The sequence below is a fragment of the Oxyura jamaicensis genome, chromosome Z (assembly GCF_011077185.1).
Source record: "Oxyura jamaicensis isolate SHBP4307 breed ruddy duck chromosome Z, BPBGC_Ojam_1.0, whole genome shotgun sequence".
Classification (NCBI taxonomy): Eukaryota; Metazoa; Chordata; class Aves; order Anseriformes; family Anatidae; genus Oxyura; species Oxyura jamaicensis.
In genome coordinates this window covers 21582460-21597065 of record NC_048926.1, presented here as the reverse complement: position 1 = coordinate 21597065, position 14606 = coordinate 21582460, and the positions used below count along the sequence as shown (strand labels likewise).

Sequence of the window (14606 nt, the reverse complement as noted above, 5' to 3'; positions counted from 1 at the left end):
CAATTATAATGTGAAAATGTTGGTAGTAATTTTAAAGCTGCTTATTTTCCAGTAACATCTAATTTAGAATTAATCAAGTTTCTATGTTAGTAAAAGGATATTTAACTTCAGTGTTGTAGCAGTTTCAATACGAACCTGAAAGACAAAATATGCATAACACTTAAGTCCATTAAACATTATCCTGATTATCAACATAGTATCGAAAAATATCAAACCAGCTATTTTAGTAATTGAATTGTTCTTTGTGTTCTGTCATCCTCTAACAAATTTGGTTATGAAATTATTGAAACATAGAATCCTAGAATCATTTAGGTTGGAAAAGACCTCTGAGATCATCACATCCAACCATCAACCTAGCATTGCCAAGTCTACTGACCACTGACCGTATCCCTAAGCACCACTTCTACCTGTCTTTTGAATACCTCCATGGATGGTGAAACAACTATTTCCCCGGGCAGCCTTTTCCAATGCCTCACAACTCTTTCAGTGAAGAAATTTTTCCAAATATCCAAGCTAAACCTCCTCTAGAACAAATTGAGGACATTTCCTCATCCTATCGCTTGCTGCATGGGAGAAGAGACTGACACCAACCTTGCTACAACCTCCTTTGAGGCAGTTGAAGACAGCAATACGGTCTCCAGATCCTCCTTTTCTCCAGGCTAAATAATCCCAGCTCTCTCAGCTGCTCCACATAAGACTTATTCTCTAGACCCTTCACCAGCTTTGTTGCTCTTCTTTGGGCACACGCCAGCACCTTAATGTCCTTTTTGTAGCCAGGTGCCCATAACTGTACACTATTTATTTGAGGTGCCGCCACACCAGAGGCCAAGTTCAGGGAAACAATCACTTCCCTAGTCCTGCTGGCCACACTATTTCTGATACAAGAAATGTTTTTAGTTCAACTCAAGACACGTTCTTGTTTGCTTTAATTTTAGTATCTTTTACAGTTAGTTTGGCATTGCCTGGAAATAGCACCTGGTAAAACTACTCAAGCAAAACCTTCACAAAAGTCAAGAAAGAATTAAGCAAGATCTTTCTTTCATAAGCATGTGATAGAAACTGTCGCAACAATGAATGAGTTTAACTTGAGATTATCTCATGTCATGTTGTCACCCAAAAAGCAAATAAATCTAACTCAAAAGGTAGAATGTTCTTCCCTGGTAGATATCGAGAAAGCACTAACAAAGAAGTCATAACATTGGCAGGGAAATCCATCCTGCTTTTGCTAAAGCTTTCTGGAATCACAGAAATAACTGTTAGATTGCCAGCTAGTAATATTTAACAAACTAGCTAGGTTTTGGCAGTTTTGTTTGTTTTTTCTTTTGTTTTGTTTGTTGGGTAGATGCTAGATCTGTTCAAAACAAAAAACACTAATACAGCTTCTCAACTTAACTTCACCTGCTGGTAAACTGAAATTGTTGATTGAAACCAGAGTTGCGCTCAAATTGATTAGCAACCTATGACATTTATCATAACCTGCCAGCAGACAATAGCTATGTTTATGCTTAAATAATATTGTATACCACATAGACTATTTCACAGAATACCCTTGTTTTATCTACAAAAAGTGTTCCTGAGTTAATAAATGATTTATCTCAAGATGCCTCACAACTTTGTTACCAAACAGATGGTTGCTCTTTACATTCATTTTCCCAGATTTATCACCTACAGGACATCTTAAAGGTTGGTTTGATGCCTGTGAACTTGTTTTCCAGTATTTCCACAAACTCCCTCACAACTTCCCAACAGATTATTTTCTGCATGACACAACAGACTTTGAAGTGTGATGTTATTGAGTTTCCAAAGTTTATATAAGGTACAGTATGCATGTTTCACCTGTGTTTATAGAACATGTGTAACCCAAAATATTTCTTATATTTACCACTAGGTCTTGGTCTTGAAGCAAGTTACGAATTGCCTCATATAACATAGGCCTCAAGTCTGATTTGAATTTAACTGAAATCCACTGTCCAATCAGCCAGATTACTCGTCGACGTATTGGTTTATACCTTTAAAAGAGGGGAAAAAATATCATATTCATTCATTATGCTTACTGTTCTAAAATACTTTGATGAAAAAAAAAAAATCAAACAATCAATACAGAAACAATATTCTGCAGGACAACTATTAAAAATATTATTTTATCAAGACCAACTTTCCAGAACTTTAATGTAGATGTTTTTTCCCCAAATCAAAATTCTTCACCATAAGGGTTGGGAAACAAGTTCATGTCTGAAAACAAACAAACAAACAAAGAAAAAAAAACATAACTCTTCCTAAATGAATCTTGAAGATGTCAGAAACACAGTTTATTTTGCGCATAACACTGCGAGCTCCTGCCCCCACAGGAATTTCATGCCAGGATATCACAAATGTCAACCAAATGGTATGATTAGGTGTCTTTCCTACTATAAATAAAAATATATCACCTGTGGAGGATTTTTGTCAGTTTTTGCTTATGGTATATGAGTAGATTGCATAAATATACCACCATAAATATGCCAAAAACAGAATATGCTGCCAATACTATGGCAGCTTTAGAGATTGGTGCTGGGGCAGAATTACTGCACAGGAACAATCATATATAGAGGATCTCTCATTTTTTCCCCATTTTTCTGACATTTAGCATAACCATTACAGTACTGGGCCACTGGCAGATAGCAGGATGAATTTGTGATATTAAAAAAAAAAGACTAATGAGGAAGATAAAAAAATAAAGCACCAGCAGAAATAATTAAAGTAAATAATTAGAAGTATGTTGTAATGACAAGTATTTAACTTTTAAGTTTAGCAGGATCTTCCACTGTACATGAAATTCAACTGTATTTGTAAGAAAATGTTTATAACTGCCATTTACAAATAAAGAAGTCAAATAGCAGCTCTTTACGGAAAGTCACTTACAACTTATAGCAGCTCTTAAGGGCATTGCTATACAGATTAGTTCATATTTCATTTCACCAGACTCAACTGTTACCTGAATTTCAAATACAGAAGAAAAAATAGCTTATTTTTTCAAAGGACATTAGGTTCACTACCAATGACTTTGAAGAGCACAGTAAGACATATTCTGAGTCAAAGGGTGATTTGGAATTCACCTAATGAGGATAGCAGTAGAAAAGGATTTAGTGTTCTTCCCCCAAAGGAAGGGTGACAGCCTCAGGAAATTGGAGGAACACTGTCTTCCTAGTCAGAGTTGTCCATCTCTACTCTGAGGTATCAAAAATATCTTTCAAAATACCTTAAGAGAGACACTAAATACAGGTACTCACATGAAGGCCATCAAAGTGAAGAGCACTTTGGTGGGATGCAAAACCCTTGGCAGACAAACTATGTAATAATCTTCTCACTGAACCAGACTGTAATCATTCACACTTTGTAAACATAATTTAAATTTACCCTTACTTCCCTATTTTATTGCTGGCCAAATTAACTGTAGAGTGCTAGAGAAGGCTTGTACTAGTACAGAAGAACAAATCACCACCTCGGCTAAGCTACAGCTTCACAGAAATCACTTCCACAGATTTCAGGACTTTGCTGCCAAAGGGGTTCTAGAAAGTCAGGAGACCTAAGTAATTTTCTTTAAATAAGAAAACATGGCTGTCCTGAGAAAGTTTAGAGAAGTCAAAGAGCTTCAAGAGGACAGAGTGATATCTACAGAGCGTGGAAAGTAGCCACCACAATTACAAACATTAACAAAAGATAAGTTTCATAAACATTGTCATATCTGTGACTGTTTACCTATTCATATTTCATGCCTCTGTTTAGTCGATGTGTTTTAAATAACAAGCACTTTCAGTTCTGCAATTATCAGATCTTCTATCTTACCAGATTTGTATCAATAATTCATGTTTAAATGAGGAATACATACCAAATCAAGGTTTTTACCTGTTATGAGAAACCTGCAGTTCTGCTAGTAGTTGGTTTTTAAACCACTGATCAAAATCCACACTATCAAATAGCTCATAAGCAGCCAGTCCAACTGCATTATACACTGGGGAAAAACAATATAGTCATGCTTATTGCTTGGTTTGATGTTTTATTTTTAATTCTAAATAATCAGACTAATTTAAGACTAAAAACATTTTTGCTAGTTTAAGTGCAACAAACAAAAGCAATGCATATAACTTAAATAGACTTGAACACTCCTGAAAACAGCTAAAAACAGTAAGAACAATGAAGATTTCGTTCTAATTTCAGGAGTGGTTTAGTTAGAGGCCTCACACAACTCTTTTGCCAAAAAATATCCTTGTTTATAAAATATATAAAATACAGCCACGACAGCATTGCAGTTCATTTACTTGCAGAGAGGAAAAAATAGGACAGTAAAGGACATTGTTTAAGGGCTTGTTAAAAAGCTGAAAAAATACTATTTTTTTACACAAGTATCTCTAAAAGTTAACACTGACATCGAGCGCAAGGAAAAATAAAGACTTAGATCCTACTTTCCAAATGTCTTAAAAAAATACATCTTGCATATGCTTCATATAATGTTTAAGAAGTCAAGCACATACACAATAGCAGCTCTGTTCCTTCAAAGGTAAAGTAAAATTTAATTTACCAGCATCTTTAATCAGTATAGCACTGGTATCTTCCATGTTGGTAGTTCCTACAAGACAAAAAGTTAAAGAGAAAAGCATAACTAAAATAAAGAATGCGACCAAGATGCCTTCTTAAACAAAGAGCTTACGCTTCAACTATGTTCTAAATTAGGACTACAATGCTATTTTTACTTACAATTCCGTGTTTCAGCTTTGATACCTTTTTCAGTGAATATGCTGAAATCTAATCAGCTTTCACAACCTATTTTTGACTTGCTTCCCCAGGTTAGAATTACGTTTCATGGCAATATGCAAGTCAAAAATCGTATTTTAATGAGCAGATTGAAGACCATGTGGTAGACATTGCACTACCTGGCCTTATTCTGATATACTTTATGTATGTGTGCTTAGAATGCCTAAGTAAAAATTTTCCCAAGTCCTGAAAATGAATGAATTCTTAATACTATCTTGTACTTTAACTGTAAGTCTCAAATTGAAAATACCCAGAAATGGGTACTAGGAGTCTTCAGGGAAAAAAAAAAAAAAAGTATTGAGTATCTGATAGCTTAAAAGTAGTATCTTCCATAATTCTTGGAAAACAAAATAACTGTTAACCCTTCTATAAGGGATCATCTGCCATTCCCAGTATCAAAGCACAGCAAACTATCCAGAAACTTATGTATACGAAGAGGTTCTCGATGTGAAGTCAGAAATAAACATTCATTTTCTGAGCATGGCTTCTATTTAATAGGATGTACTGAGCCATTCTGGTAAGTTCAAATACAAAACATTATAGTAAGTCATGTAAGATGCAACCTGGAGAAACAAAACCTAAGCCAAAATGATAGAGAAGTGCCAGTTACTACTTGTTATCTTCTATGGCCACTGTAAAGTTCAGTTTGGGAGCAAAAAAAAAACAAAAAACAAAACAAGTAACTTCTCAGCCTGCAAAGGCTTCTGTTTCATACAGAAAAAGACTAAGATTTTAAGACTAAGCAGACTGTACAGAGCTGGAAGTCCCCCTAGACCCTCCAAAATAACAGCATAACTTGAGCTTTCTATTTAAATGTTTTGTTGTTGTTTTCCCTGATTCTTGCATAGACATGGACAAATCAACATAAACTGTCTCGCAACATTTGAATAGAAAGTTCCCAGTAAAAAACAATCTACAGACTTAATTAAACTTCACCATTCTCAAGAAAGCATGGAACCTCACAGAAGCAGAAATGCTTCAATCTTTGTCAGTCATCTAAAAGTCACACTGAAAAGGAAAGAATCCTTAGGATTTCCTCTTCCTACACACACATTGTGTTTTTTTATGTCAAGTTTTAATGTATTAACAAATTCTTTCAAATAGAATACAGAATGAATGTAGCATTAGCTATCACAAGATAACATTGTTTAATATTTAAGTTGATAAAACAGTTTATAAAAAACAAAGAACACTACATTTTACAGTTCCTGTATGTTTCAAACAACTTACCTTGCAGACTGTGAACCATTTCTAAAAGCACAGGTGTAAGAGTCTGATTGTATTCATGGAAAATATCAATAAAAAGAACTTCTGTACACGGCTGAAAAATTAAAAAAATTCAGAATCAAGACAATGGCAATTAAAATGTATTTTATGCTGAATTTTTTAAGTGCTCTATATCTTACACCGAAAGTCAATTTAAAATGTAATCTGTAGACAAATCAGTTTTATATTCAATACCATTTCATATTATGCAGTATATAATATGAAATAGTATTAGAGAGCTCTGTTGTACAAGACTGCATCTGTGGCGTGACACAGATCACTGAGAAGCTAGTGACCACACTGTAGGTATTTCAGTTTCCTTCTGGATTAGTTCAGTCATTTGGACTGAATGCAGAGCTATACTTGCACTTTGGAACACACTAGATATGCAACGTTATTTTAGTTTTAATCTGAAAGTAGCCCAGCAAATATGCTTTGATATCTTGCAAAGCAAAGCACAGCATGGATAATTGGGAGATTCACTCCAAAATAACATTTTTGATCTGATCTGAAACGTACAGATGCATCTGTACTTCATTCATCATGTATACTAACAAAGTCAGTAGTGATAATGTCAGTTATCAGTTTAAAGAAGAAACAACTTCTCTTCAATAACCACCAGATTGTACACAATACAAAATGCTGAAGCAAACTCCTTTTCCTCCCTTCTAGAATATGAAGAGCATAGTTTCCAATACATTTCAGAAAGTTTAACTATTGATAAACAAATGAAGGTCATTTACATTAATTTGAATGAAATTTCTCTAAAGTTGTTTTTTTTGTTTTGAAAAACATGAGCTTATCTTTTTACCACCTATCATATCTCCTGGTTACGAGACTATCAAGAAATGCATGCAGAGATGTAGAATGTTTTATTTTAAAGTGAAATACTTACTCTGAGACTGTACTTCCAAGAATCTCCTCCTGTCTCTTCTACAGCTATTATTGCAAAAAGGAAAGGAGAAAGCATTATTTCAACTATGGTTCAAACAAAGTTTAGTATTTAAATGTGAGTATCATGGACAACTGAGAAAGCTCTCACGCTCCCTCTGGAGGTTTAACAAGACTGCAAAAAGTAAACAACCAATATTGTAGGAGGTATATGTATTACACCCGTATCTAAATAAATTGCAGCCAACTATACAAGTTTCTTACTGAAGCCTTCTGGGTCCTCTTCCCACATTGTTAATTCTTCCTCTGTCAGCAGAAAATAGTGAGTGACTAATCTCCTACATATTTCCATTAGTGTTGGATATGTGAAAAATGCCGTCTTTATTTTATGTGCTTCAAGAGTTTCAGGACTGCTATCTGAAATGAAACGCATAAAATTCCAGATTACAATGAAATAGTGAGGAAATTCTTCAGTATAAGTGTGGTGAGGCATTGGCACAGGTTGCCCAGAGAAGCTGTGGATGCCCCATCCCTGGAGGTGTTCAAAGCCAGGCTGGATGGATGGGGCTTTGGGCAGCCTGGTCTGCTGGGAGGTGTCCCTGCCCATGGCAGGGGGTTGGAACTGGGTGGTCTTTAAGGTCCTTTCCTACTCAAACCATTCTGTGATTCTATAATTTTAAGAGAGTTCTCAAACACTACAATTAGACAGCCTTTCAGTCAGTAGGGCTTCACAAAATATTTATCAAGTTATACTTAAGTGAAAAACACTGCTTTACTGTCGATTTATATATATGTGTATATATATACACACACGTGTATCAAATTACTGAAGAAATTAATTAAAAAACACAGAATTCAAAGAAAAAATCATATCTATTCAAAAAGTTTATCCAAATATAATCTTAAAAACAACTAGGATGACATTTTATGTTTGGTTTTTAGAAATTAACACTGGTTATAGAAAGTAGCAATAAAAACAAATAATGCATGCTATACAACCAACACAAACACTGTGTATGTTTGTCAAATCAACGTCCATATATATCAACACTTCAACCATCAATACAAGAATTACCTGTAGAGAGACAAAAGCATATATTACTAAGTATTGATGCATTAAGTGCTTCAAAAGTACGACTCAAAGGAGTTCACTAACAACTCGCAATTTTTTTTTTCCCACAAAATATAAAAATGTTTAGTAAATAGCAGCAGTACCTTCAATATATTTTGATGGCTTATAAGCATAATTTTTTACAATCATCTTGATGAGGTTCATGCACTGTACAATAAAGCGCTCAAATACAACTCCTTCACCAGCCTCTGTGAAAACATAGCTTACAGCGAACTCCAATGATCTCTGAATTAAAGACGTAAATGAAAAAGGATGTTGATCCAGGAAGTCCAAAAGCTAGAAATTAAGCAAGTAGAAGAGCAAAAAAATCAAATTAATTTTTGTTCACGTCTTACTTTAAATGCTTTCACAAAAAAAAATACAAAAAAAACTATTATACAAAATTATAGAAAATAAAATTGAAAGGAGGAAATGAGGAAAAGATCAGTATCAATGCTTAATGAAGCACTAGTTTCTCCACTAAATTATTGATTCACATTCAAAATTATGTTTTGTTAAAAGTTTAAGGAACAATACCTGTTTTCAACTTGACCAACTTGATAGCAACACAGTATGTAAAACACATCCACTACACTTAAAGCCGTCAACATTTTAGCACGGTGCTATCCACAGGTACTTCTAGAGCAGCATTTATGGTTCATGTTGTTTAAAAACAAACTCCAGCCTCCAAATGGGTAACTACTAAGGAGAGGCAACCCTCTGTATTTCCACTGGACCATAAACACACAGCAAATTATTGCCAATTTCCAGACATCCTATACTGCATCACAAAAAGCAATTCCAATGCGCACAGAACATAAGGAAAAATATTTAAATGGATCACTACAGATAATTGCTACCTGTTCAGTAGACATACCAGATGCTACTGACATTCTCATAATGAAACACATGGGACATAAGAAAGATAGGAGGTGCAAGGGTAGGTAGGAAGTTTTAATTCTTTTTCCCCCACACACACCCCACACTGCAGAACAAGCACTTGTTTCTTCACCTTAGTTCTTCTAACTCGTGGTCTAGAATGTGCTTACAACTTCCTGATCTCTACTACTTGCAAAAATGCCTAAAGCTAAATTCTCGCATCTTAATTTCTATAGACAGTAGATTATCTATGAATAAAGTGTATTTTCTCTCCAGGTCTATGAAGAAAAAAAAAAGATGTGTCCCCATACTCTGCTTATTAGTTCAAAAGAAGACTGATTACTTCAAAAGAAGTACTATGATAAAGACTAAGAATGTTGGGTAGAGTACCTTCAGTTCAATTTTGCTGATAGCTACATGTGCCTCCCATTATTATGCTGAACCATTGTCCCAGAATATATTTTGCAAACAATGGGAAGTCATTTATACTTTTTATAGGGTTTTATACTTATTAAAGGCAGAGCAAATGTCAATGCTAAAATTACCTTCTGAAACACAATTAATGGTTGCACAGAATTAGCTGAAAATTCAAAATGTACTATATAATACAAAAGTCATAGACTGTAAAAGTGAGAAATAGAAGGGTTATTTTTGTTAATTTTCTTGCAGTAAACCAGAACCAGAGACTCAACTGAACTAACAGTGCCTTAGAAATAGCAATCTAAGTACGTATAGAAGTACTTAACTGGATGAAAAAACTCATGATTTCTAAGAAAGACCATGATTTTTTAACCTTTTTTTAAACAAAGGACTAGTTAATAATTTATTTATAGAATGCCATTCTATTTGCATTAAGGAAATGGATTCCTTGCTCCTGTGATTTATGTCAGCATGAATATACAAATAAATTTCTGGAAAAAAAATAAAATAAGGAAAATAAAAGGCTATTTTAGAGCAAAGAAGTTTCAAGTTGCAGTACCTTCTTTTTCTTTAAAAGATCTGAAGTCTACTGGTTTTAAGGAACATACATATTGGGGACTGGGGACTGCACTGCTCAAATCTATTCAGTAACTGTATGGAGAATTTACTTACCACTTTAGTGAACAGAATTATAGTCTTTTCTAGACGATCTCTGCATACGTTTTCTGCTCTTATACTTCTACCTGGTAAATCAGATATTTAACAACTATCATTTTTTCAGACTCCCCTTTTCTTTCTGGATAACTACATCTTTAAAAGTTAATACTGGTGAACAACTTGTTTTATCTGCAGTTCAGGGGTTATAGCAGCCAGAAAAAAAGTTCTATGGCAGAATAAATTCAAAGTCATAAATTGAAGGTAATGGGTATTGCAAAAGAAATAATCTTTAACCATTTGTCTCAGCTGCAGTGAAAGTCACTATAACTAATCTGAATAAAACAGTTGGGACATCATTACACACCACTCAATCATAAAAGACAGTCAAAATAATGCAAGCAAAATGCTAGCAAGAGCACACTGAAAAGCTTAAAATGCCCTTATAAGAAAACTATGGTATATCCTTATTAGACATGTATGTATGTGCTTTACTAGAAAACCCCATTATAAAAAAAAAAAAAAAAAAGATTATGGACGCTGGAAAACAGTCTGAATTTAGAAAACAATGATAAAGCTTTTATAAGAAATAGAAAAAATAAAGAAAGCCATACTGACAGCATACAAGCAAAGAAGATGATATATTGGAAGTAAATTCTAGTTTCATTATAGTTAGTGGTGTATGCTTTTGAAAAACAGCTTACTGATAAAGACTACAGGCCAGTCAGTCTCACCTTTGTGCCAGGCAACATAATGGAGCACATCCTCCTACAAACCATGGAAACACATGGAAAATAAGGAGGTGAGTGGTGACAGCCACCATGGCTTCACTAAGGGCACATCATGCCTGAAAAATCTGGTCTTCTTTGACAGGGTTACAGCTTTGGTAGATAGGGGAAGAGCAACTGACATCATCTATCTGAACTTGTGCAAAGCATTTGGCACTGTTCCACACAATATTCTTGTCTCTAAATTGGAGAGAAATGGATGTGACAGATGGACCACTCAGTGGGTAAGTCTTAGATGGTCACACTCAAAGGGTTGCAGTCAATGGCTCACTGTCCAGGTAGAGATCAGTAATGAGTGGTGTTCCTCAGGGGTGAGCACTGGGACTGGCACTAACATCTTTGCCAGTGACACAGACAGTGGGATTGAGTGCACCCTCACCAAGCCTGCAGATGACACCAAGCTGAGGTGTGCATTCCACACACTGGAAGGAAGAGATACCATTCAGAGGGACCTGGGAAGGCTTGGGATGTGAGCCTGTGCGAATCTCGTGGAACTCAACATGGCCAAGTACAAGGCCCTGCATCTGAGCCAGGGCAATCCTAAGCACAAATACAGGCTGGATGGACAACGGATTGAGAGCAGCTGTGAGGAGAAGGACCTGTGGGAGTTTAGTGGACAAGAAGCTTGACATAAGCCGGCTATCTGCACGTGCAGCCCAGAGAGCCAACCGTATCCTGGGCTGCATCAAAAGAAGCATGGAGAGCAGGGTAAGAGAGGTGATTCTGGCCCTCTGCTCTGCTCTCTTGAGACCCCACCATAAGCACTCTGGGGGCCCCAGCACAAGGACATGGAGCTCTTGGAGAAAGTCCTGAGGAGGGCCTTGAGGATGAACTGGAGCACCCCTCCTGTGAGGACAGGCTGAGGGAGTTAGGGTTTTTCAGCCTGAAGAAGAAAAGGCTCCAGGGAGACCTTATAGCAGACTTCCAGTGCCTGAAGGGGGCCTACAGGAAAGCTGGGGAGGGACTCTGCCAGTGAGTGAGTGTAGTGACAGGACAAGGGGGAATGGCTCTAAGACGGTAGGTTTAGATTTGGTATTAGGAAGAAATTCTTTATTCAGAGGGTGATGGGGCACTGGCACAGGTTGCCCAGAGAAGCTCTGGATGCCCCACCCCTGGAAGTGTTCAAGGTCAGGCTGGATAGGGCCTTGGGCAACTTGGTCTGGTGGGGGATGTCCCTGCGGATGATAAGGGGTGGAATTAGATGATCTTTAAGGTCCTTTCCAACCCAAACCATTCTGTGATTCTATAGAAATCAAAGTGGAAATAGTAAGCCTCAACTCATTTCTTATCTTAGGACATTTAAATCCTATGACAACCATCAAGCATCAAGATAGGATTGCCTTAAAAGTCATTCAGTTTATGCCAGGAGATTATATAGCCAAAAATGAAAGAAGGGGCAGAAGGAGCATGATTACAGCACAACAGAAGGGGCAAACAGCTGCATGCAGAGAAGCTTGTATTTTAGAAGACAAAAAAAAAAATGTTTTGACATTGCACAGAGTGGAAGTTCCTGTAAGCTTTCCTATAAACAAGATTCAGAGTCCAGATCAGCACTTCTCACCTAAGTACAAGTTCCTAAACCAACTACTTTCATTTGTATCAAAAAAGTATTTCTATTCAGTTCAGACATCAAACATTGGAAAGAAATTTGTTAAATCCTAAAAGAGTGGCCTGACAAGCTTCAAATTAAGGAGTGGTTTGCACTATGGGTGAATTAAATGAATGAATGGCTTTGCAGGCCTACTACAAGTGAGCAGGAAAGCAGTGTGCTCAGATGTAATACCACTGAGCATTTTTTTTTTTTTACCTGCTTCAGGTAACTTCCGTGCAAAAGCAGTAACACTTACCAATTATGCTTATACTTCTGTTGACTGTGTTAACCTGCGGTTGTCTGCCTAAGACCTACTATTCTGCCAGGCATAAAGTACACATAGCTGAATGTGGTAATTATTTCATGTTTGACAGTTATCAAAATACAGTAGACTCAAGGAAATATGAAAAACAAGAATATTCAAGATGATATGTGTTTCTGTAGTATCTACATATTTGAATATGCATACTTTGTCACTCCATAGCTTAAGATTTTCTTCGCCCCAAAATAGGCATTGTAACACCAGGTATGATTTTGGTGGGGTTTTAGTCTTTCAATACAAAAGAAAAAAAAAAAAAAAGTTAAGTCTTTCCTGTGCAGTTTGAGCACCATTTAAAATAACTGTGCATTTAATAAAAAAAAAAAAAAATGATACAACTTCATTACTCTTTCATCCAATTTCTAGTATTTAACCAACACAAGGAAAGGTAAAGATACTTACTACACTCCAGAAACTGTTTTAGCCGTTCAAACACTGCATGTAGAAAACCCTGAAAAATACGAGTACGTGTTTCTAAAGATTAAGTTCATTTTGCACTGTATTATGAAAAGAAAGTTGAGTCAAACATACATGTTAACAGATCAGACATCACAGGATCACTTTTAATTAAGCAATTAATTTTAATGGACAAGCAATTTCATCATGAAACAAGTAATGAGATAGCTAGCAGACCGCATAGATGATCTTTGTTAGCACCACACAAATAGCAAAGTATCTCCAATAGAAAGAGGAGTCTGTAAATACAGACGTATGCTTTACAATCTTTCCTCTTGAACTCAGCATATAATATGGCAGGTATAACTGTTCTCTACTTCACAGTTTCGGATGTAGCTGTTAGGTACCCAACTTTTTCAGCAAAGTAAACAGTGGGGGTGAAGTAGAGGTTTGGATTTCATTTTCTTGTTGTTGTTTTTGCCCTAGATGGGCTGCATGCCATAAACTTTCATCTCGTAATCAGAAAAAACCTATCACGGATAAATACATCATTACATTCATCATTAAATGAAAACATCCTTTCAAACGATGGGGGAAGAGTACACATGAAATCTTCCAGTAGAGGGAGATGCTATTATCACATGACGCAAACCGGACGGGACACTTTTAAGGTTTGTTTTTTCCTTTCCCCAAAGACATCTTGCCATTGATGTCACAGTGCCTAGGATCTATCTAGGGTCTGATGATCCTTAACTTTGAGAGGGCAACTTTGAGAGAATATTACTTGAATTTCCTTTACAAAACAAAACTGTGTCTTTCAGCCATCTTTAAACATTGTTGTAACACCAGAAATATTGACAAAATATTTTTAAATTAGAAACAAATGTATATTACTTACCATCACCTCTGCACTTCGATGAGGTTCTACAAATCCATGGACTGTTAGTTTACGAAGCACTAGGAAAAGAGAAGTTATTTGTGTAGATATTTCTCATGTTCTGACTTCAGACCATGATTAGTTGCTGTGCATTTCTTCCAATTTCCAAATTAAAAAAATACATTAATTTTGGGCTTTTGGATACCTCAACCGTACCTAACATGATCTCTTGAAATAATTTAAAATTCTGTACATTACATGAAAACCAATGAAAAGAACACCAAGAATTACTGAATTGTAAAGAATTATGCAAACGCTGTAAATATTCACCTTCTATAGGGAAGGGGGGTCTGTAAATGAAAAAGGCCAAGCTAGGATGCATATGCCATCTTTTTAATTTTCTCAGGTTTGTTACTGCCAGTATCCCAAAGAAGCTATATGCCACAACTTCTGAAATAATTCAGGACTGATATCAACCACATTGCAGGCACCACACAAAAATATTTTAATTCCTCAATGCAGCAAAGTACAGTAAGGATATGCGATCATTCCACTGTTAAGTACCTAAGCATCAACCTGAAATCTAAACTGACCAATAAAGCTACCTCTTAACTGACCATGAG

General features: G+C 35.9%; 1 protein-coding gene across 4 annotated transcripts in view; it reads right to left on the bottom strand.

Moving 5' to 3' along the window:
- The window catches only part of IPO11 (importin 11), a 103628-nt gene that overhangs the window by 62365 nt on the left and 26657 nt on the right, over window positions 1-14606 (bottom strand). For all 4 annotated transcript variants that reach the window (XM_035309037.1, XM_035309039.1, XM_035309040.1 and 1 more), the window contains exons 9-19: window positions 14005-14063; window positions 13113-13161; window positions 10031-10101; window positions 8164-8356; window positions 7213-7365; window positions 6953-6996; window positions 6022-6112; window positions 4559-4606; window positions 3886-3991; window positions 1883-2009; window positions 102-135 (exon numbers count right to left, since the gene is read on the bottom strand). In XM_035309037.1, the coding sequence (XP_035164928.1) occupies window positions 102-135; window positions 1883-2009; window positions 3886-3991; window positions 4559-4606; window positions 6022-6112; window positions 6953-6996; window positions 7213-7365; window positions 8164-8356; window positions 10031-10101; window positions 13113-13161; window positions 14005-14063 (975 nt within the window). The remainder of the gene's footprint in view (window positions 1-101; window positions 136-1882; window positions 2010-3885; window positions 3992-4558; window positions 4607-6021; window positions 6113-6952; window positions 6997-7212; window positions 7366-8163; window positions 8357-10030; window positions 10102-13112; window positions 13162-14004; window positions 14064-14606) is intronic.